The sequence below is a fragment of the Aotus nancymaae genome, unplaced genomic scaffold, assembly GCF_030222135.1.
Source record: "Aotus nancymaae isolate 86718 unplaced genomic scaffold, 86718_ANA_hifiasm-v0.15.2.pri h1tg000079l, whole genome shotgun sequence".
Taxonomy (NCBI): domain Eukaryota; kingdom Metazoa; phylum Chordata; class Mammalia; order Primates; family Aotidae; genus Aotus; species Aotus nancymaae.
This window is the reverse complement of record NW_026988494.1, coordinates 23721578-23742918: the sequence shown is the minus strand read 5'-3', so window position 1 is coordinate 23742918 and position 21341 is coordinate 23721578. Positions and strand designations below refer to the sequence as shown.

At 42.3% G+C, this 21341-nt stretch overlaps 1 protein-coding gene across 2 annotated transcripts in view; it reads right to left on the bottom strand.

The window, feature by feature from the left end:
• The window catches only part of DOCK5 (dedicator of cytokinesis 5), a 219379-nt gene that overhangs the window by 39648 nt on the left and 158390 nt on the right, over positions 1-21341 (bottom strand). For both annotated transcript variants that reach the window (XM_064368698.1, XM_064368699.1), the window contains exons 27-35: positions 16219-16314; positions 14036-14134; positions 10242-10336; positions 8694-8772; positions 6319-6419; positions 5055-5113; positions 4566-4720; positions 3330-3415; positions 259-418 (exon numbers count right to left, since the gene is read on the bottom strand). In XM_064368698.1, coding sequence (XP_064224768.1) covers positions 259-418; positions 3330-3415; positions 4566-4720; positions 5055-5113; positions 6319-6419; positions 8694-8772; positions 10242-10336; positions 14036-14134; positions 16219-16314 — 930 coding nt within the window. The remainder of the gene's footprint in view (positions 1-258; positions 419-3329; positions 3416-4565; positions 4721-5054; positions 5114-6318; positions 6420-8693; positions 8773-10241; positions 10337-14035; positions 14135-16218; positions 16315-21341) is intronic.

The window sequence follows — 21341 nt, the reverse complement described above, 5'->3', positions numbered from 1 at the left end:
ACCAGAGACCACCTGTACCCCCAAACCTATTGAAATCAAAATGAAAACAAACAAAAAACACACCAAATTTATCCTCAGGGTCTGTGGCTGCTGATACCTGTGAGCTGAGCCAGCCATTCTGATTAGACTCAGGAAGAACCGGCTCTATAAGGTACCCCAGGGCGCCTCTGTGTTTGTGAGATCTACCTAGAGCTGAGCTGTGGGGTGCAGGGGCGTCCTGGCAGTGCCCTCCCGACATCCCAGGGACATGTCATGTACCAGCACATTCACGGTGCAACTCATGCGGTTCTCCTTGCTCTCATCCTGCATGACGATGGTTCTATAGTCCAGCAGGTTCTCTAAGAGGCTGCTGACCAGGAGGGCGAAGACCTCCCCAGAGCCGGAGAGGTATTTGTGTTTCCGGCAATGTTCTAGGAGCCTGGAGGGGTGGAGGGAGAGACAAAAGCCCAGGTCCCACACTGTCATTCCAGTTGCTCTGACCAGGGTCTCAGCAGCAGTTGGGGCAGGATTTGATGACACAGAATGTCAGCCTTAGGTATGAAGTGACACAGTTACGCCAACACACACCTCGGGCAACACCTTCCTATCCTGGAACCTTCTCTTATGCTGCGCTTCTCTGTTGACTCGAGTTCCAGTTTTCTTTAGGACTCAGCTCAAGTCCCACCATCACTTAGAATCCCAACCCACAATGTCCTTCTTACAACGTCTTTTGTGTTTGTGTTTTATTCAGTCAACAAACCCTTGCTCAAAAGGCTTATGTGTACTCTCTGAGGACTCGAATCAAGCTATATGAGACCATTTTCTTCCTGTCTCTATTCTCCCTGAGGCCCGGCACTAAGGGCGTCCTTCGAACATTCTGGAATGTCTTGGATGGGATGTCCAGCCTAGAGGAACCTAGCACATCTCCTGAAACGTTGAAACATGGCTCTAAAGTGTTAGCTTCAGATAAAAATGCAGAGTGATAAAGAAGCAAACTGAGGCTAAACTTTCAGTCTAAATCCTGTCCCTTTGGATGCACATAGAGCCAAATTCTGGGGCTTATTAGATTAGGTAACTAAAAGAAAATCTGGGACAAGAGGGAGAGGGAAAGAGAAAGAAATGGGTCCAAAACATTAGTCCAGATTTAAGGTTATTCTTTGGCACTGGAGCCCTATGTATCTGTATTTTTTCTGAGTTAGTGATCTAGGAAGAATGAAGAAAACAAGGGAAGATCCTTATGTAAAAATAATCAGCTGTAGGATTAAAAATAGTAGCGTATCATGTGTAAATATTGTGTGTGTATATGTGCATAACCATTTAATTCCACATAACATCAGAATTGCAAAAGATATAAACTGGGAGGTTTGAAGCTCAAATGGAGAGACTTAATGGAAACAGGATAAAAAGATCAACAGAAGTTCTTATCACCATTAAAAACAAAAGAAGAAAGACTTCTAGTCCTTTAAAATACAGACTATTCATCAATTCATTTCCATCGCTAAGTATTCAGAGAGCTAGTTCCTTAAGGAATCTTCAAAAACAAAAACATTTGGGAGTCCTGTCCTTAAACACAGACCTTCATCCACAAACAGGTGAGCAATGTAGTGACTAAGGCAAGCACTCAGTTGGAGACGCAGTTGGTCAACATCAGAAAAGTTCAGGGGACATGAGAAAGCAATGGTCTAGAGTAGCTACCACCTGAATGAAGGGTAGGCCTGTAAATAATAACAGTAGGCCAGACGGGGTGCCTCATGCCTGTAATCCCAGCACACTGAGAAGCCGAGGCGGGAACATCACTTGAGGCCAAGAGTTCAAGACCAACCTAGGCAACACAGCAAGACTCCATCTCTACAAAAATAAAAATAACCAGCTGGGCATGGTGGTACATGCCTATAGTCCTAGCTACTAGGGAGGCTGAAGTGGGAGGATCACTTAAAGCAAGATTTTGAGGCCAGCCTCGGCAACAAAGCAAGACTCCTTTTTTACACAAATAAAAATAGGAAACAGCAAGGCATGGCAACACATGCCTATAGTCCTAGTACTTGGGAGTCTGAGGTGGGAGAATTGCTTGAGCCCAGGAGTTCAAGGCTTTGGTGAGCTATCATGGCACCACTGCACTCCAGCCTGGACAACAGAGAGAGACCCTATCTCTTACAAACAAACAAACACAGGCCAGGCGTGGTGGCTCATGCCTGTAATCCCTTGGCACTTTGGAAGGCCAAGGTGGGTGGATCACGAGGTCAGGAGTTCAAGACCAGCCTGGCAAAGATAGTGAAACCCCGTCTCTACTAAAAATACAAGAATTTGCTGGGCACAGTGGTGGGTGCCTGGAATCCCAGCTACCTGGGAGGCTGAAGCAAGAGAATCACTTGAACCCAGAGGCAGAGGTTGCAGTGAGCCACGATTGTACCACTGCACTCTAATCTGGGCGACAGAGCAAGATTTCATCTCAAAAAAAAAAAAAAAAGAAAAAAAAACCACACACATACAAAACAAACTGTAATAATAACAACCATGAACACTAGAGCAGCCAATATTTATTAGGCATGAACTCTGCAACAGATGCTATGTTAGCCCATCATCTCCTGTAATCCTCAAAATAATATTAAAAAAAATAGATGCTATTCTTGGAGAGGGGGAGAAAAATGAGGTGTTGGATAAGCAGAATCACTGGACTAAGGCCAAACTCTTAATATGTGGCAAAACAGGGTTTGAAGCTCAGTCTCTCACTGAGGCCAGCACCTAAGTGTTTTTAATCACTTTCCCAGTCTTCATGACTCCACAGGTGCCAAGGAGGATGACGAGGGCAAGAGGGTTATAGGTGAGTGTGGTGTGGGGCAAGAGGGGACAGTGGGGATAATGGGAGCCCAAATAGAGGTATAGATGTGTGGAATGCGGTGGATGACAGGGCAGGGCAAAGACCAGTCTGGCTGGAGATAGCACTGCTTTGGTTTTATGTCCTTTACGGGGCATAAGGTATTTGTGACATATACAGCAGACCTTGAAATATTTCTTCCTTTACATTGTTGCTTTGCAGTTATAATCAGAGGTGCTAAGACTTTTGTTAAAGTTTAAAAATGCAAACACTGGGCAAAATGCCACCACTCTGTGGACCTCCTCCTCGCTTCCATCTGCTGTGTTCTCTAGGGCCAGGCTGGCCAGAAAACACCGACATTTGACTCCCACCAGATAAAGATGTCAGCCATGGACAGTACACACCCATAACCATACCGAAGACCGCAGTCGGGGTGGCCCCGGCGACTCTGAGACTATCGGTGCAACAGCACCCCTGTTTTTCTCTGTTACTAAATGACACCACTGACTTAAGATTTTGTCCCCGAAATACTCACAGTTTTTCCAGAAGGATCTTGTATTGTTCGTCTCCTCTGCCCCCTTCTACCTCCTGGTCCAGCTTTGTGATCAGCTCATTCTCAAACTGAAAGCAAAGGCAGAGTTTCACAGGAAAACATTGCATCCATAGAAGACAACATGGCCAACCTTTCCAGACTTGGTCAACCCATTCATTAAGTTGTGAACTGTTTCCAACACAGATAGGGAGCATCACAGAGGGTCACACATAAATTGTGCACCAAGACCCTATCAAAATGTTCTAACGTAGTCTCATGTTATCTTGTCCTCTGCATCACATTTGATTAAAAAAATAATTATTATTATCCAAAACATTGCATTCTGTTACAACTATGCATGTAAAAATAGAATAATAATTCTCAGGCTGGGTGCAGTGGCTCACGCCTATCATCCCAGCACTTTGGGAGGCCGAGGAGGGCAGATCACGAAGTCAAAAGATTGAGATCATCCTGGCCAACATGGTGAAACCTCATCTCTACTAAAAATACAAAAAATTAGTTGAGCGTGGTGGCGTGTGCCTGTAATCTCAGCTACTCGGGAGGCTGAGGCAGGAGAATTGCTTGAACCCGGGAGGCGGAGGTTGCAGTGAGCTGAGATCGCGCCACTGCACTCCAGCCTGGCAACAGAGCGAGACTCCGTCTAAAAAACTAAAAACAAAAATAAAAATAATCCTCGTTTTTCTATTTTATCTTAGTTTCATGTTCAAGTCTCTGCAGTGAGATTGCTTTTGCAGAGGTTCACAGCCGCTAAAAGGTCCTTTCAATATTAATACACATTGTAGATAAGAAAACAGAGGCATGGAGAAGACATCAGGAAAACCATGTTCTCAGAGCTATAGAGTAATGGATTAGAACTTAATCCACTGCACTGCTTTCAGTTGTACTATATTAGACAGGTTTTTAAATTCAATTCACTACATTACTCTCTGGGCTATACTGAAACAGCCAGGATCAAAATGCATGAAGTTAAGGTTTTTAAATTATCCAGAGACAGGGTGTTGCCTTAGGAAAGACATGTAGCAAAAAGATCTCTTCTAGGCTCTGAGATGTATTATCTGACTCGATCTCTAATTGCTTTACAAAATGAAATGTAAAGTGAATTTTCAGATCAACGTGGACTTGCACTATTTAGGTTACTGCTTCTCTACATAGAAAGAAATGAGTTATGAGTTGACTCTATGTGCATTTACTAATACTACAGGGTCTACCACTTCTTACCATATGGAAATTGCCATTTCCACTGAAATTGAACTCACACTGCATCATATCAAAGAAAATGGGGATTGTGGCTTTCCGGAGCTCTACTTCAGGGGTCAGAGTGACCTCCAGAATGGGACCCACCATGGATGGGATGAATTTGATTTTGTGGGGACCTGAAATGAAAGTGAATGAAGATATTAAAAAATTATTTCACTGAAAGGAAAGTGTTACAATCTTCCTCCACAGGGCCCATAAGAAAAGAAAAGGTTTATGTGGGAAAATCAACTCAATTCAGAAGTAAGCGACTCAATACTATATTCTGATAACATGTGGATGCCAGAGTAAGAGGCAGTTCATTGTCAATGAAACCTACAAATCAACTTTCACTTTCAGACACAAAGACAAATACATCTCAGGGTTATCTGGATTAAAATAAGAAAAGAATTCATCATGGGATGCTTATCACTCAGAGGTTGTGATCAGGGCTGTTCAAGGCTAGACACTCACCCAGGTTATACCACATGTCCCGGATTCTAAAGCCGATTTCCTTTCTCATGTCCCCATATCTAGGAAGAAGATCATAAACCAGAAGGAGGATTTGCAGTGGAAACGAATCGCATAAACACGATAAGAAGGAAAGTAAAAACAGTCTGTGTACCTCTTGGTCACTCTTAAGGCCCAGCCTTAAGAAATGAGGTTCATACCTAAATGAGCACCCAAAGGGAATGGGGAACACAGAGGCCAGGGGACCCTGACAGCATAAAAAGCCAAATGAAAATGCTGAAAAATAACTGAGAAGATGAGATTAACAAACGCACTTCAGGGAGAAGAGTGAGACACAGACACAGACAAACAAAACACGGCAAACACTGATGAAAAGGAAGATGAACAAAGTATGATTATCCAGTAATGTGCCTGAAGTCTAACAGGCAGACTCAATACTTACATACTTTACAGACTTATATTTGGGGAATACACATCCATTCCAGTGTGTTCTTCAAAGTATTCACATTGGAAGGCTCTACATCACGCACTCTCAATGGGACTGATACCGCCCACAAAGGGATACAAATTGGTTCTTGGGAGCAAAAAATACTTTGCAGTTTTTGGCAGGTTTTGAGGGAGGAACCAGAGGTAGAAGAGACTAAATAATTCTCCTAGGTATCACAGAGATCTCAATAAGGGAAACAGAACTAAAATTTCAAAGTCTTCAAGTAATACATTTCTCAAGTTATTTTTTAACAACATGGCCTTTGGGTTTTCTGTCTCTCAATGAAACGAAACGTTTCTCTAAATCTCTTATCACTCCTGCACATAATTCCATTTTGAATTCCAGGCCAGGAATCTCGAGGGCATTTTTCTGCAATGTTTGAGTTCTGACTTTCTCTGCTGAAACGACAGGGAGGTAGAGCCACCGTGCTGGAGTGTGGTTTGCGAAGCACTATGAGCGAGGAGGTACTATGCCTGCAATTTGGGGAAGCTGCAAGCAGAGGCGCAGCTGTTCTTGGGGAGGGACATGCTGAAAGCTGAGGTCCCTCTCCAGGTACATATTTGATAAAAAGCTTGAGATGACTGATGGGAAGATGGTTGGGCCATAAGAAAAGAGAGGTGAACCTGGGGAATATGACGTCTATTAAGTAATTAGTTTAAGGCCTACCTCACTAACAACATGGATAGTCACTAAATAATAATTTCTGTGATACCTAAAATACTGCTCTCAATATAAACTGAAGAAGCCCCTTCCCGATCTTAACTTTAAACGGACACTTACTTTTTAAGAATTTTGGTGCGCTTGGCTTGTGAGAAGGTTTCAAGCTGAAGGGACTCGTGGGTGAGAAATGCTACTGCCAAATGGAAGTAATTGTTCCAGAGCTGTTCAAAATTAATTGTGTGAGTAAAAGGAAATGAAAAATAACATGAATAAGGGTCATAATAAAACAGTGTCACATGGTAAAAAGTCATTAATCAGGGATTAATGAAACAACAAAATACAATCTACGAGATTTCTTTTTCCTGGGTTTTGATTATTCAATCCTAAAAGTTTTGAGACTTAATATTAGCTTTAAAAAAACATTTAAACTATTATATTTTTCTTTACTCCTGGGATAAAGGAAAACTGCTGCCAAGGAGTGTATCTATTTATAGTAGTTGTTTGGCACTATGTTTCAAAAGCCCTACTATTTTCCCAAACTTTGGAACTAGTAAACACTTTTAGGACTTTATCCTGATGAAATAACGACGAATATGTATATACACACAAAGATAAATATGACAAATGTGTGTCTGTGTGTGTTTTTCTTTTGCAACAAAGTCTTGCTCTGTCACCCAGGCTGTAGTACAGTGGCGTGATCTTGGCTCATTGCAACTTTTACCTCCCAGGTTCAAGCGATTATCTTGCCTCAGTCTCCTGAGTAGCTGGAATTACAGCTGCCCACCACCACACCTGGCTAATTTTTGTATTTTTAGTAAAGACAGGGTTTCGCCATGGTTGGCCAGGCTGGTCTTGAACTCCTGACCTCAGATGATCTGCCCACCTCGGCCTCCCAAAGTGTTGGGATTACAGGTGTGAGCCACCACACCCGGCCAACCACAAATATTTTAAAATATTTAAAGCAAGGAAATCCATCACAGTGTTATTTAACATAATAGAAAATTGAAACAATCTAAATGTTCATAAGAATTTGGTTAAATACAACATGGACCAGTCATAGAACAGACAGTATTCAGCCATTAAAAATATAAAAATATTCAACATTATTGAAAAGATCACAGATAACTGAGAAAGGAAAATAGTTTAACAGGGTACCAAAGAACTGGACAGCTCAATTCCATTTTGGCAAATATACATATATACATACACATACATACAATATATATTCATCTATATGTGTATGCGTGTGTGTGTGTGTGTGTGTGTGTGTGTGTGTGTGTGTGTACTTTCCTCTACTTATGATGAGTTTCCACTTTTAAAGTTCTGAGGCAAGTAAACATGGCCTTGAGGCAGGGCACCTAAGGCCAATTCACACTGACTTCGTAGAACTGAATCAAAAGGAAACCCTCACTCCCCACACCCAAGTAACGAAAGGATCAGAGACTACCCCTTTGCACCATATGGTAGATGACAAATTGAAAGTATTGGTCCCCTCCCACAATCAATCAGACTGGTCACTAGCCACTCCTTCATTTACATAGGGTGTAACCAAGTAACCAATGGGAAACTTCTAGAGGGTATTTAAATGCCAGAAAATTCTGTAACCAGCACTCCTGAGCTGCTTGCTGGAACCCGCTCCCACTCTGTGGAGTGTACTTTCATTTCAGTAAATCTGTGCTTTTGTTGCTTCATTCTTTCATTGCTTTCTTTGTGCATTTTGTCCAATTCCTTGTTCAAAATGCCAAGAACCTGGACAATTCGCAGTCAAGAACCTCCACCGATAACAGTTCCACAGATACAAAGACAAAGAACACAGAAAGCACCTCACTCACAAAATGCAGAGTACTCTGGGAGGTAAGCAGCATGAGAGCAAGGAGCTTAGCTGCCTTCACCAGGGAAATGCCCCTACTGGGGCACAAAATAGTGCCCTGTACATATAAGTACTCTGACATTTGTTAAATGGATGAATGAATGAGTGAATCAATGAATGAGTGAATAAAGATAGAGCTAGTGAATCAACGAATGAGTGAATGAAGATAGAGCTAGTGCGATAATCTGTTCTGCAATTCCTTTAGACTTTTACAAGCTGTGCATACAAACTGTTCTTTAGAACTCTCCATTTGTAGGTAGGAGAGTTACCTGTGTCCTTATTTTAGCCATGTGTGTCTATGTGTATTTGTGTAAATATACAAAGGGTTAACTCCAAATGTTTACAGCGACAAGGAGGATTATTTATATTTTTGATCTTCTACTATTTTTAAATTTTTCTTTTGTATTTTTACATGTGTTACCTTTAAAGAAAGAAGAAACAACCCCTATTTTATTGTGTTTGGAGGACAGTGTGACAGGCATGTGTGCTTTAGAAAATGAAAAAACACAGGAAAACCTTTTTTATGTGAAAATGGTGAAATCTGAGGAGACATTTTCCAAATTCATATAGTTCTCTTGCCATGGGCCAAGAATTCCAGAAGCATGTAGGTGAGTCACATGCCTACCTGAAGTTCAAAGCTTGCCTGATCCATGAAGCATTTTGTGAGAACTTCAGCAAACTGATTTATAGCACGGAGAAAAACCCTGGGGAAGGAAAACACCAGATAAAGAAGGCAACTTTACGCCCTTTGAAACCTTTTCCCACCAATGTTAAAAACTAAATCAAACCTGAACCTGGCAACATAAGACCTCACAATCTTACAGTGTCCTGGTAGACCAAAAGCACAACACCATCCGCAGACGGGGCACAGGAGCTTAGTTTATAGAACTAACAAGACGAGCCACTCAGGGCCACATCCCAATGTAGGTAATTGATGGCAGATCTGTGACTGCAAACCAGGCCTCTTAAGCCTCAAACCAGAGTAATATAGAGTCTAATATGATGCTTCTGTTTAAGCTTAGGGTTTCTGATGCAATTTTTAAAATCTAATCTGTACCTAGCAGGGAAACCTTCTAATCAGGTATCAGAGTAGAATTACTCAGAATCAGATATCATGTAGAGTTAACAATAATGCTTACAATAATGGTTTACTTTATTTAGCTCATTGAATTCCAACACTCTTTTAATATAATATGTATTCAGTTCATTTCACTTCTGTTCAACAAGTACTTGTGGGCCAGCAACTGCAAGGCAGGGGCTCAGGTCTGTGCTGAAAGACACAGTTCCTGTTCTTAAGAAATATATAAGTTAGGGAAATTAACAATATGTACATCTACATTATCCAACGTAGAATCTGAAAACGATTCTATGAGAAGGTTTGAATGGGGTATGGAAAATCAAAGGAAGAAGAGATGACATCCAGGCCAGAAAGGCTTCCTCTGGAGGTGGCGCTTGAGAAGAACCTTATGGAATGGCAGAAACACTGACAGCCAGAGGTTATAGGGAAGGCACTGCTGGTGGAAGACCAGTGTGAGGCAGAGCAGACCATGTGTTGAGGGACTGGGCAGAGGCCAGTTTGGTTGGAGTACAGGTACACACACAGGGAAGCAGCAGAAGCGACTAGTTATCGGGCACTATGTATCGGAAGCCCTACAATTTAGCCAAACTTTTGAACTGGTAAATTCTTTAAGGAGTTTATCCTGATAAAATAACCATGGATGTTTTAAAATATTTAAGGCAAGGAAGGCTATCACAGTGCTACTGCACATAACAGAAAATGGAAATAATCTAAATGTTCATAATAAGAATCTGGTTAAATGCATCATGGACTGGTCATAGAACAGACAGTAACAGTCGAGCCCTAAATGTCAGGATGAAGCCAGGCCACGTGGAGCCACTGAAAGGTGCAGTGCAGAGTTGAGGATGACGATGACCATGAGAGCACTGAAGACACTGCTCTAGAGAAGGGAGCGAGAGCCCAAGGTGGGCAAAGGCAATGGCCCTGGGAAACTCAGGATCATGAGCACATAAATTAGGTCCTCTGGAGCAGGAAGATCCTCACTTTACAGATGATGGGTTTGAAGCAAAGGGATTTAATGACACTTCACAAAGTTCACACAGCAGTCTCAGGTATTCAGACAAATGCCTCAGGGCTGGCCACGGGCTGTCTCACCTGCTTTGAGTCATATTCATCACCATCCAATCTTTGGCATAGACATTCTTTCCAATCAGGTCCTTGAACATGATAAAAGTTTCCATGAGGAAGTCCTGTGGAGAGCAGAGAAGAGGTTGGGGGAAAACTGGGTTCCATTCATAGTCTTTATTCCGGTGTGTACGTAAGCACAACCACAACCTCAGAACAGGATGTCCTTAGTCCCACAGTAATGGCCCATCTTTCAAACGTTGCAGGAATAACAAAGCATTCTTACAGCTAGCTATGACGTGATTTGATTTTTGAATTGTAGGACTCTATAAGGAAGATGAGGACAAAAGGAATCATCCACATTTTACAAATGGTACAACTGAGGCTAAGAAAAACTAAAGGACTCGCTTAAGGGCATAGAAAGTGGGAAAGAGGGCCAGGTGTGGTGGCTTATGCCTGTAATCCCAGCACTTTAGGGGGCCGAGGTGGGCAGATCATGAGGTCAGGAGTTCAAGACTGGCCTGGCCAACATGGTGAAACCCCGTCTCTACTAAAAATGCAAAAATTTGCCAGGCATGGTGGTGTCTGCTTGGAGGCTAAGGCAGGAGAATCGCTTGAACCTGGGAGGTAGAGGTTGCAGTGAGCTGAGATTGCACCATTGCACCAGACTAGGGGGCAGAGAAAGACTCCATCTCAAAAAGAAAAAAAGAAAGCGGGAAGAAGAGCTGGACGAGAACTTGGGGCTTTAAACCCCAAGTTTGAAGCCCTTATCTCTTTCATCCTCTGCTGTCATAGCTTATCAGAATGTATCTCATGTACTTAAACATAACTCACCAATAATTGTTGGGAAATGGGTACGTTTAATAGATTTCAGTTCAATTCTCCTTTTTATGGTTAGAACAGGACAATGTGATACACATGAGAGGCAGAATCACGATTCTTCTTGTGCCAGGGACATTATCATGTGCAGCCTGGAAGAACGATCCTAAATGGTCCTTAGAAAGGGATCCTAACAGTGACTGGTAATGACTAATAACTAATCACGTAAGCATACAGAGCACAGAATAGGAAACCTGGCTCTTCTGCTCCAAAAGGGACTGGGAGCCAAAACTAATTCAGAAATAGAACAATCAGAGTTGAAAGCAAAGCTAAAACGTTTTGAAGGCATTTTTATTAGTTAGCTAAATTTAGACCTTTTCCAGTGGGATTCCTGAAAGTCCTGTCCAGTTTCTCTGGCACTAACTTACATCAGTCCTGAGTGGACACCTGCATATTGTGCAGTAGTAAAAACAGTACGTGAGAGGCAGGAGGCCCAGGTCTATTGCTAGCCATATTTCTCTGAGACACTGGTCAAGCTGGGTAACTTCCTATACTTGGGATGCTGAACGGCATGGGGGATGGCTCTCTCTGGCTAACAAGTGTGCATGCAACTGTGGATTTTCACCTGGTTTTATGGTGAGTTAGACATATCCACCCTCATTTCTGAAATCCCAGACATAGTTAATGAATCCAAAATTTGTTTCATAGTATATTTTATTTATTTATTTATTTTGAGAGGGCGTCTTGGCCTGTCACCCAGGCTGGAGTACAGTGGCATGATCTCGATTCACTGCAACCTCCACCTCCAGGGTTCAAGAGATTCTTCTGCCTCAGCCACCCCAGTAGCTAGGATTACAGGTGTCAAGGCGTTCTGCTGCCACCCCTGGCTAATTTTTCATTTTTGTATTTTTAGTAGAGATAGGGTTTCACCATGTTGGCCAGGCTGGTCTCAAACTCCTGACCTCCAGTGATCCACCTGCCTCAGCCTCCCAAAATGCTGAAATTACAGCTGTGAGCTGCCACATCTGGCCTCATTATATACTTTAAGTGCTTCTCCCAGTTTATTAACCATTCTGTTAACCTTTCTTTGAAATCCATAGGAATTCACGGCTTGTGAAGCAAGGATTGAATTTAGATACTTGTTATTTGGTTCAGATACAGATTCTCCATTGAACTAGAAATCTAAATTAATGAGGCAGCATGATAAAGGAAACTCACAGAGAATCCCAAAGCTCCGTTTTATCCACCACTTCCCAACGGCCTTTATGCAGTTCACTCAGAAGGCAGCATGAGGGAATGAAAGGAATGGCCACTGGGAGGCAAAGGCCTGGCTGTGCACGGTAGCTTGCCCACTGGAGACTAAATTCAGGCATGTTCTCTCATTTCCCAAGGCCTTCGTTCCCTCATGGGGATAATGATCCTCTTTTAATTACATAATACACGTGGAGGAGCTCGCCATCATGCTGGCAAACAACGGAGTCAAATTGTTAGGGTTTGAATTTAAGCTTCCCTATTATGCCTGCTTTCTGAAGGAAATTTGAAAAAAAAATCTCTAAAACGTTTAATGTTAATTTTACTTTATATAGCAGTAACAACATGATGATTGTTGTGAAAAGCTTGTCCTCATAGGCATTAGCTACATACCAACCTGCAGAAGCTGGTATGTAGCTACATACCAACCTGCAGAAGCTGGTATGTAGCTACATACCAACCTGCAGAAGCTGGTATGTAGCCACATACCAACCTGCAGAAGCCACCTACTCAGCATGACAGATGCAGAAAGTGGAGAATCCAGAACAAAAAGACTCGAATATGCACAGAGGATGGGAAGTTATCCAAAGACTAGTGTCCACATGACATCAGTATGCTAATTCAGCTGCATATCCGGTCCACTGCTCTGCAAAATCTAATAACACCTTCATGGACATCTGAACATATATAGCAATAATTATATATATAAATAATATGAAGGGCCACCAACAACGCCCTGAAGGGAAGGCGTTGTGAAGTCACAGCCAGAGACCTAACTCAGTCTCTTAGATGAATGCTTCACAGCAACTAGGAGAACAATTTTCCTGCTTAAAACAATAGAGAACAAAATATTTTCAACTGAAGATAACTTATAAATGTTTTTAGGGAGAGAGAGAGCATGGGGAGAAATGCCAGATATAGGTGATAGGGAGGAAGGCAGCAAATCACACTGCCACGTGTGTACCTATGCAACAATCTTGCATGTTCTTCACATGTACCTCAAAGCCTAAAATGCAATTAAAAAAAAAAGAAAGAAAAAAAATGTTTTAAAGCAGGAGTCCCCAGCTTTCTTGTCACCAGGGACTGGTTTCATGAAAGACAATTTTTCCATGGATGAGGGCAGGAAGGGGTTTTGGGATGAAACTGTCTCACCTCAGATCATCAGGCATTAGTGAGATTCACAGAAGGAGCTGACAACCTAGATCCCTCCCATGTGCAGTTCACAACAGGACTCCACTCCTGTGAGAATCTAATGCCTCTGCTGATCACACAGGAGGCGGAGCTCAGGAGTTAATACTGGCCCACTTGTACCCGTTGTAAAGGGCAGGGATTACCCCTTTTTATTGCCCTCTTCCAAATGATATCAACGATGTCTTAGGAGACTTTGCACACTCCTGCCTTCTAAAATCCTTGCCACAGCATCAGTAGTTATTGTACCCACATATTAAGCAATATCCTCTTTTCAGAGCAAAAAACGTCTCCTAAATGTTGCTAAATAAGGGTTCTCTCTAAACTCAAGAGAGATTAAGGTGTGTGATAACCTCTTGGTATATGTGTTGTACTCTTTTTCAAACCCTGTCAAAGAAGGAAAGTAGGAATCAGCTCTCTTCTTTCCATAATAACTGTGGACAGCCTCATAGCACTGGAGGTGGGTGGGAAGAGAACCCTGGACTCATGGTGTTCAGTTTCAGTCATTTTTTTAAACCAAATATAAGAAGTCTTCAGGTTACCAGGACCCCATAAAGGCAACTTACAGTGATGTCTTGTCTGGTTTTGAAAGTGCTGATGTAGTGGCCATAGTGGCTGTCATCCATTTGCTGCAGGATGGCAATCATGCAAGCCACAAAACTCCCCTGGAAGGAAAAGGAAAGCACAAATCCAAGACTCCTTAGACCACCAACAGATAAAAACAAGATGTGAGCCCCATGAACTTGGCTTTTCCCACTCAAAGAGCCATGCCAGTCCCCGCCACACTGGAAACACACTGCATTCTAAAGGTCCAAAAGCCACGTGCTTTGCTGTTTCTGCTTCAAACTACCTCCTTCCAGGTCTGAGTGAAGGAATCCCATTAACAGCTATGAAGTGTGGATTTCTACAGACAGGACACCTCAATGAGATTACCAGTGAAGATGTAACAACTTGCGGGGCTTTGTGTCTCTTGTTGAGACAGAGCTGTAGTACAGCATTCCATGGAGAAATGTCTGAAATACTTAGGTTAGTTAAACAAATCTGAATCGGGAGGAAGGCTAGCAGGAAAAGAAGTGGCAACACTGAACATGGGGGAGAGGAGCACAAGCAATGATGATGATAACTCCCAGTTATGTCCCCAACCAAATCTCATCCTGCATTGTACTTCCCATTATCCCCATGTGTTGTGGGAGGGGCCTGGTGGGAGGTAATTTAATTGTGGGAACGGTTACCCTCATGTTATTCTCGTGATAGTGAGTTCTCACAAGATCTGACAGCTTCACAAAGGGGTTTTCCCCCTTTTGCTTGGAACTTCTTGCTGCTGCCATATGAAGAAAGACATGTTTGCTTCCCCTTCCGCCATGATTGTAAGTTTCCTGAGGCCTCCCCAGCCATGCTGAACTGTGAGTCAATTAAACCTCTTTCCTTTATAAATTACACAGTCTCAGATATGTCTTTATCAGCAGCATGAGAACAGACTAATACAACCTGATACCACTTCTCCAACTCCAGAACCCTTCAGCCAGTTGTTCTCACATATTACCCACATGAACTGTGAGCCTGACTTGAAGAGAAAAAATTAAAACTAGATGGTTAATTAACACTGCTTCCATTTGTGAGTTCAGAAATTACATATTCAAGGTTTTCTCCCCTAGTCCAAAAATATTTGAATTATAGACTTGTTTTTTTAGGAAGGGGATAAAGATCCAGGAGTACTAACCTCCTGTATTCATCTAGTTATGAAAATAACACAAAGGAATTTAGCACAACAGAGATCAACAAGAATTCAATGAACAAAGGAATTTAGCACAATAATTCCCTCTGGAAAGATTCCCCAAGCAGAACAATGAAAGACTGTCTGTGTCCATCTCTTTCTGAACATATGCCTTAGACTGTCTCTTTTGTTTTAAAAAGTTTATTTTTTAGGCCAGGCATGGTGGTTCACACCTATAATCCCAGAAATTTGGGAGGCCAAGGTTGGCTGATCACTTGAGGCCAGAAGTTCAAAACCAGCTGGCCTACACAGTGAAACCTCATGTCTCCTAAAAATACAAAAATTAGCTGAGCATGGTGGTGGGCACCTGTGATCCAAGCTACTTGGAAGGCTGAGGCAGAATTGTGTGAACCCAGGAGGCAGAGATGCAGTGAGCCAAGGTCACGCCACTGCACTCTAGCCTGGGCGACAGAGCCAGAGCCTGTCTCAAAAAAAAAAAAAGTTTATTTTTTCAATTATAAAGCAGTGTAAATTTATTGTACTAGGGCCTTTGATATATATATTGCCAAATTATCAGCTAGCTTATATTCCCACCAGTGTCTAAAACGATTTGTTTCTCCAGGACCTTGCCTAATCTGGGTATCAGAGGCTTATTTAATCTCACTTTGCATTTTCTTTTCCTTTTCTCTGAATTAAACAGTCTGTCCATGAACTTTTTGGCTATTTATCTTTCTCACATTCTCCCACCTTAGACTCCTGAGTAGCTAGAATCACAGGCAGGCACCATCACTACATGCAGCTAATTTTTAATTTTTTGTAGAGATGGGGTCTGACTATATTGCCTAGGCTAGATCATTTTCTCTTAATGGAAAATCCATGTCAGAAGCAAGATCTGCTCAAGATTATAACCAATAGCCCACGATATGAGAAGTCCATGTGAAGAACAGCCTGAAGCCACTGGCCCCAAAGGCCTCCTGATAGGCGGGGGGACAGAGAGGCAACAGAAGCCGTGGGATCCACCAAAGAGATACTCACGATGTGGGGAGACTGCCGGCTCATTCCAATCACTGTCCGGTTGATCCTTCTCAGTAGCCGTTCCATTATAAGCTGGATGTGTGTCGCAGTGGCACCCTGGGGGGAACACAGGATTTGACTCCATTTCTTCTGACTCAGTTTTACTTTTCTTTAGGGAACCTCAGATAGATGGGTTTTGTCTTTAGATCTCTTTCTGGCTCTTCCCTACAAAGCAATCTCTTGTCCAAAAGGGAAAAACTGTCTCACAGAATAATAACTTTATAAAGAAAATCAACTGAAAATGATCAGTTATAACATTTAAAAGATGAAGGTGGTATGTAGGGATGAGCGCCTTCCTAGTAATTCAGACCGCTCAGGTGCACTGAGAGCCTACTGTGGCCACTGACTCAACAAATAGTTTTGGGGGACCCCCATTAGCATGACCTATTCTGCTCTGAGGTTGAACAGATTAGAACTGCCCAGGTCAATAAGGCACAAGTGTGGGATATGAAAGCCCAAAATACAACGTTCTTGCCACCTTCTGTGTCGGAGAAAAAAAAACACAAGAAATTCAGGTCAAGAGGATTGCTATGGAGTAAATGTTTGTGCCTCCTCCAAGTTCCTATGTGAAGCCCTAACCCCCAATGTGATGGTATTAGGAGATGGGGCTCTTGGGAGGTAATGAAGGTTAGCTGAAGTCATGAGGGTGGGGCCCTGGACTGATGGGATGAATGCCCTTAGTAAATGAGGTATCACAGAGCTTGATATCTCTCTCTACCACGTGAGCACACAGCAAGAAGGCAGCTGTCTGCAGGCCGGGAAGAGAGCCCTTACCAAAACTTAACTGTGGTGGCACCCTGATCTCAGATGCTCAGTCTTCAGAACTGTGAGAAAATAAATGTCTGTAGTTTAAGCCACACAGTCTGTGTTATTTTGTTATGGAAGACTGAGCAGACTAATGCAAGGATTTTGTATTCTGACTCTGTCATGTGTGACTTTGAGCAATTATCCAACTTCGCTGAGCTTGCAGTTTTCATAGCTGCAAAGGGGGATAGTAACAGTTTTCTTATAGAACTTGGGCTGACGTACATAAGTGTGCTGAATAAATGCATATTCTTTCCTTCACCTTCTTTCCTTTTTTGTAGCTAGATAATACACTCATTTGGCTCCAACTTACCCAGATGCAACTTGACTTTTCATAGCCTCTATCTGTCCTTGCCTTATGATAGGTATTTTGAAACTCCTGCTTAATACTTCAAATAACTAAATCATTGCTATATGTATGGTTTTTTTTTTTTCTTAACAGTTTTATTATTTTTTACAAATTTAACTGGCAAAGTCTGTATTTATAAAGCGTGTACAACATGATGACTTGATATACATAATTGTGTAATGATTTCCACAGTCAAATTAACACATTCATTGCCACTCATGCTGTACATTAGATTCCCAGAACTTGCTGGTCCTATAACTGACACTTTCTACCCTTTGGCCAACATCTCCCCATCCTAACGCCCTGCAGATCCTGGTAAAGACTGTTCTACTCTCTGCCTCTAGGAGTCTAACTTCTTCAGATTCTAACAGAAGTGAGATCAGGTAGGATGTGTCTATGGCTATATGTTTTTGTTTTTGTTTTTTTCAATAGTTTTTGGATTACAAGTGGTTTCTGGTTACATGGTATTGGTGATTCTGAGATTTTCATGCACCCATCACCCAAGCAGTGTACACCATACCTAATGTGCAGTCTTTTCTCCCTCACCTACCTCCTACCCTTCCCCCACAAAGTCTATTATATTAATCTTATGCCTTTGCATTCTCATAGCTTACCTCCCACTTATAAGTGAGAACATATAATATTTGGTTTTCCATTCTTGAGTTCCTTCACATAGAATAATGGCCTCCATCTCCATCTAACTTACTGCAAAAGACATTATTTTGTTCCTTTTTATGGGTGAGTAGTACTCCATGATGCATATATACCACACTGTAGCCACTCACTGGCCAATGGGCACTTAGGTGGGTTTCATATTGTTGCTATTGCAAATTACGAAGCTATAAACATGCAGGTACATGTGTCTTTTTCATATAATGACTTATTTTCCTTTGGGTAGATGCCCAGGAGTGGGCATGATGGATTGAATGGTAGTTCTACTTTTAGTTCTTTAAGGAATCTCCACACTGTTTTTCATAGTTGTTGTACTAATTGACATTCCCCCCGGCAGTGGAGCAGTGTTCCCTTTCACCACATCCATGCCAACTATTGTTTTTTGACTTCTTTTTTTTTTTTCATACAGAGTCTTGCTCTGTTGCACCCAGGCTAGAGTGCAGTGGTGCAATCTTGACCAACTGCAACCTCCACCTCCTGAATTCAAGCAATTATCCTGCCCTAGCCTCCTGAGTAGCTAGAATTACAGGTGCCCGCTACCACACCTGGCTAATTTTTTGTATTTTTAGTAGAGATGGGGTTTCACCATGTTGGCCAGGCTGGTCTCAAACTCCTGACCTCAGGTGATCTGCCCACCTCAGCCTGCCAGAGTGCTGGGATTACAGGCGTGAGCCACCGTGCCTGGCCGCTTTTTGACTTCTTAATTATGATATGGCTATATGTATTTCAATTACGGTATTAAGTATTTTGGGTCCACCCTCCCTCTCTGCTTCCCTCTGTCCCTTCCTTCTTCTCTCCCTCCTTTCTTTGCTTTTTATTAGTCATTTACTTGTTTCCCATTTCCCTGAATGAAAGTGATTCATAAAATCAGCCTCTCCAGGAGACGCAGCTTTCACTTCCATTTACATAACATTTCCTTAGTGTGGGACTAACTAGATGTGCAAGTCACATGCTGTGCCCTGTGGGGAGGTATGAAATGAACAAGGCTCCTCTGAGCCTTAACAGATTTATATTGTTGGGGTGGGGGTGAGCGAGACATAAATTTTAATAAGCATAACACAAGGATCTGCTAGAAGGTGGGCTCCTGGGGGCAGGGTGCTTGCTTCTCTAGTTCACTGTCATAGTCCTAGCCTATCCCAGTGCCTGGAGCATGCGATCAGTTTCCCAAGGATTTGTGAGCTGCATTCTTTTTTTTTTTTTTTTTTTTTTAAATACAGAGTTTCGCTCTTGTTGCCTAGGCTGGAGTGTGGCAACATCTCGGCACAATCTCGGCTCACCGCAACCTTCGCTTCTCAAGTTCAAGCGATTCTCTTGCTTCAGCCTCCAAGTAGCTGGGATTACAGGCATGCACCACCACACCTGGCTAATTTTGTATCTTTAGCAGAGATGGGGTTTATCCATGTTGATCAGGCTGGTCTTGAACTCCTGACCTCAGGTGATCTGCTCGCCTCAGCCTCCCAGAGTGCTGAGATTACAGGTGTGAGTCACTGTGCCCGACTACTGTGAGCTGCATTCATAACTCAATGTACAAAGTGATAAAATCCTCAAAAGAGACTCGAGGGGAGCATGAAGGGAATCAGTAGAATTTGGCAGGATCACACCAGGACCAACTTCACAGAGGCACCTACTGCAGCTGGAATTGAAAGAATGAGGCCAATTCCAAAACAGAGCTGTTGGGAGAGGAGGGAATCCTGCAATATTTTTTTTAAGGCAGGTAGAACAAATGTCAGTAATTAGAACCTTGAATTAGCCGAGGAGATGAGAGGACAAGAGAAGATACTGAGCCAATGCACACATTTCAAAATGTTTAGGGAGGGAAAAAAATACCACAATGACTGACAAAAAATTATTGGACTTATTACTTTACCAGAGCTCCAAGATCAATAATTTTGAATGTCTCTGCTCCTTACAGGGAATATAATATTGGGAAGACTGAAATAAAAAGCTAATTTAAGTCTCCTTGCACAGGATTTAAATACACTCAGGAGTCTTTTTAAAGAGTCTTTCTATGTGGTGAGGTTGGTAGAGATGCTAAGTATTAAAAAATAGAGTCAGAAGTGGAAGAGACCTAAGAAGTCATCTAGAACAATTCCTATATACAAGGAACTGGATAGGAAACTGAGGCACTGAGATATCTGCCTAAGGACAAATAGCGACAGAGAAGTAATAATGGGACTAGATTCCAATGCCTCAATTCTTGTGTTTCACATTAACTTTGGATCATAAACATATGATTTCTAGAACAATGGATTCCTGCCTAAACCAATGTGTCAGGTACATTGCTGCCAAATTTATAGGGCTTGGAGCTTTACTTTATTATTTTAAGTAATTACTGAGTTATAACAGTTACTTAAAAACAAAAAGTACTGTGTTTATGACGTGATTGGTCACATTTATGTATTTGCCGCAAAGTCCTTGGTTAGGAACCAAATCACCAATCACAACATGCTTTGGGAACATTTATTTCATTTTATAATGTGCTTTCTATAAACATACTTAATAAGAAAAGGGGAATGGCCTATAATGAATAAATATCAAATAAACAGTGCAAAGGGTAAGTGGGATACAGGGGCTTAGGGAAGCGGAGGGACAGAGACGGGGGGAGTGGCAAGAGACAGCAATGGTACTCTCACATACTTCTGAGGCTGCAGTGTGGATTCACAGAAATGTAATGTGCCTGTGCAAACCATGAGCAGGAGAAAAAGTAGAAAGAAAAGGTAGGCCATGGTCAAATGATGGTGGACTCTGACAGGTGAACTAAGGTTTAGCTATGGGAAAAGGTGTAGTATTCATATCCTTTGGTAGAACAGAACCCAAGATACTGCAGAGATAAAGAGTTTAGGCAAAGACAAAGTAGTTTTCCTGTGCTGTGGGAACACCTGTGCCATGCAGCCACCATAGACGTGGTGACTATGATTTGCGGCAAGATACCTTTTCTTTCTCAGCCCTAACTGTTCAAGTGAACGCATTCTGCAAAGTTCTCCAGCTTCCTGTGTGGGGGCTCTGCTAGGCCTGTGGGCTGCACTATTTCTAGGACATGTGCCCACAGGCACAGCATGTGACTTGCACATCTAGTTAGGCACATCTAGGACATGGTGAATACAGGCAGGTTCAGCCCTAGGTTTTCAAGAGGGATGGGGGCCAGGTCATACAAGATAAGAAAACATAATTTCCACAAGGTTTCCAGAGAAAGCATCAATGTCCAACAGGAAATGGAAATGAGAACTTCTTAGTGGCTCAGAAATAGCAGGTTGTCAGG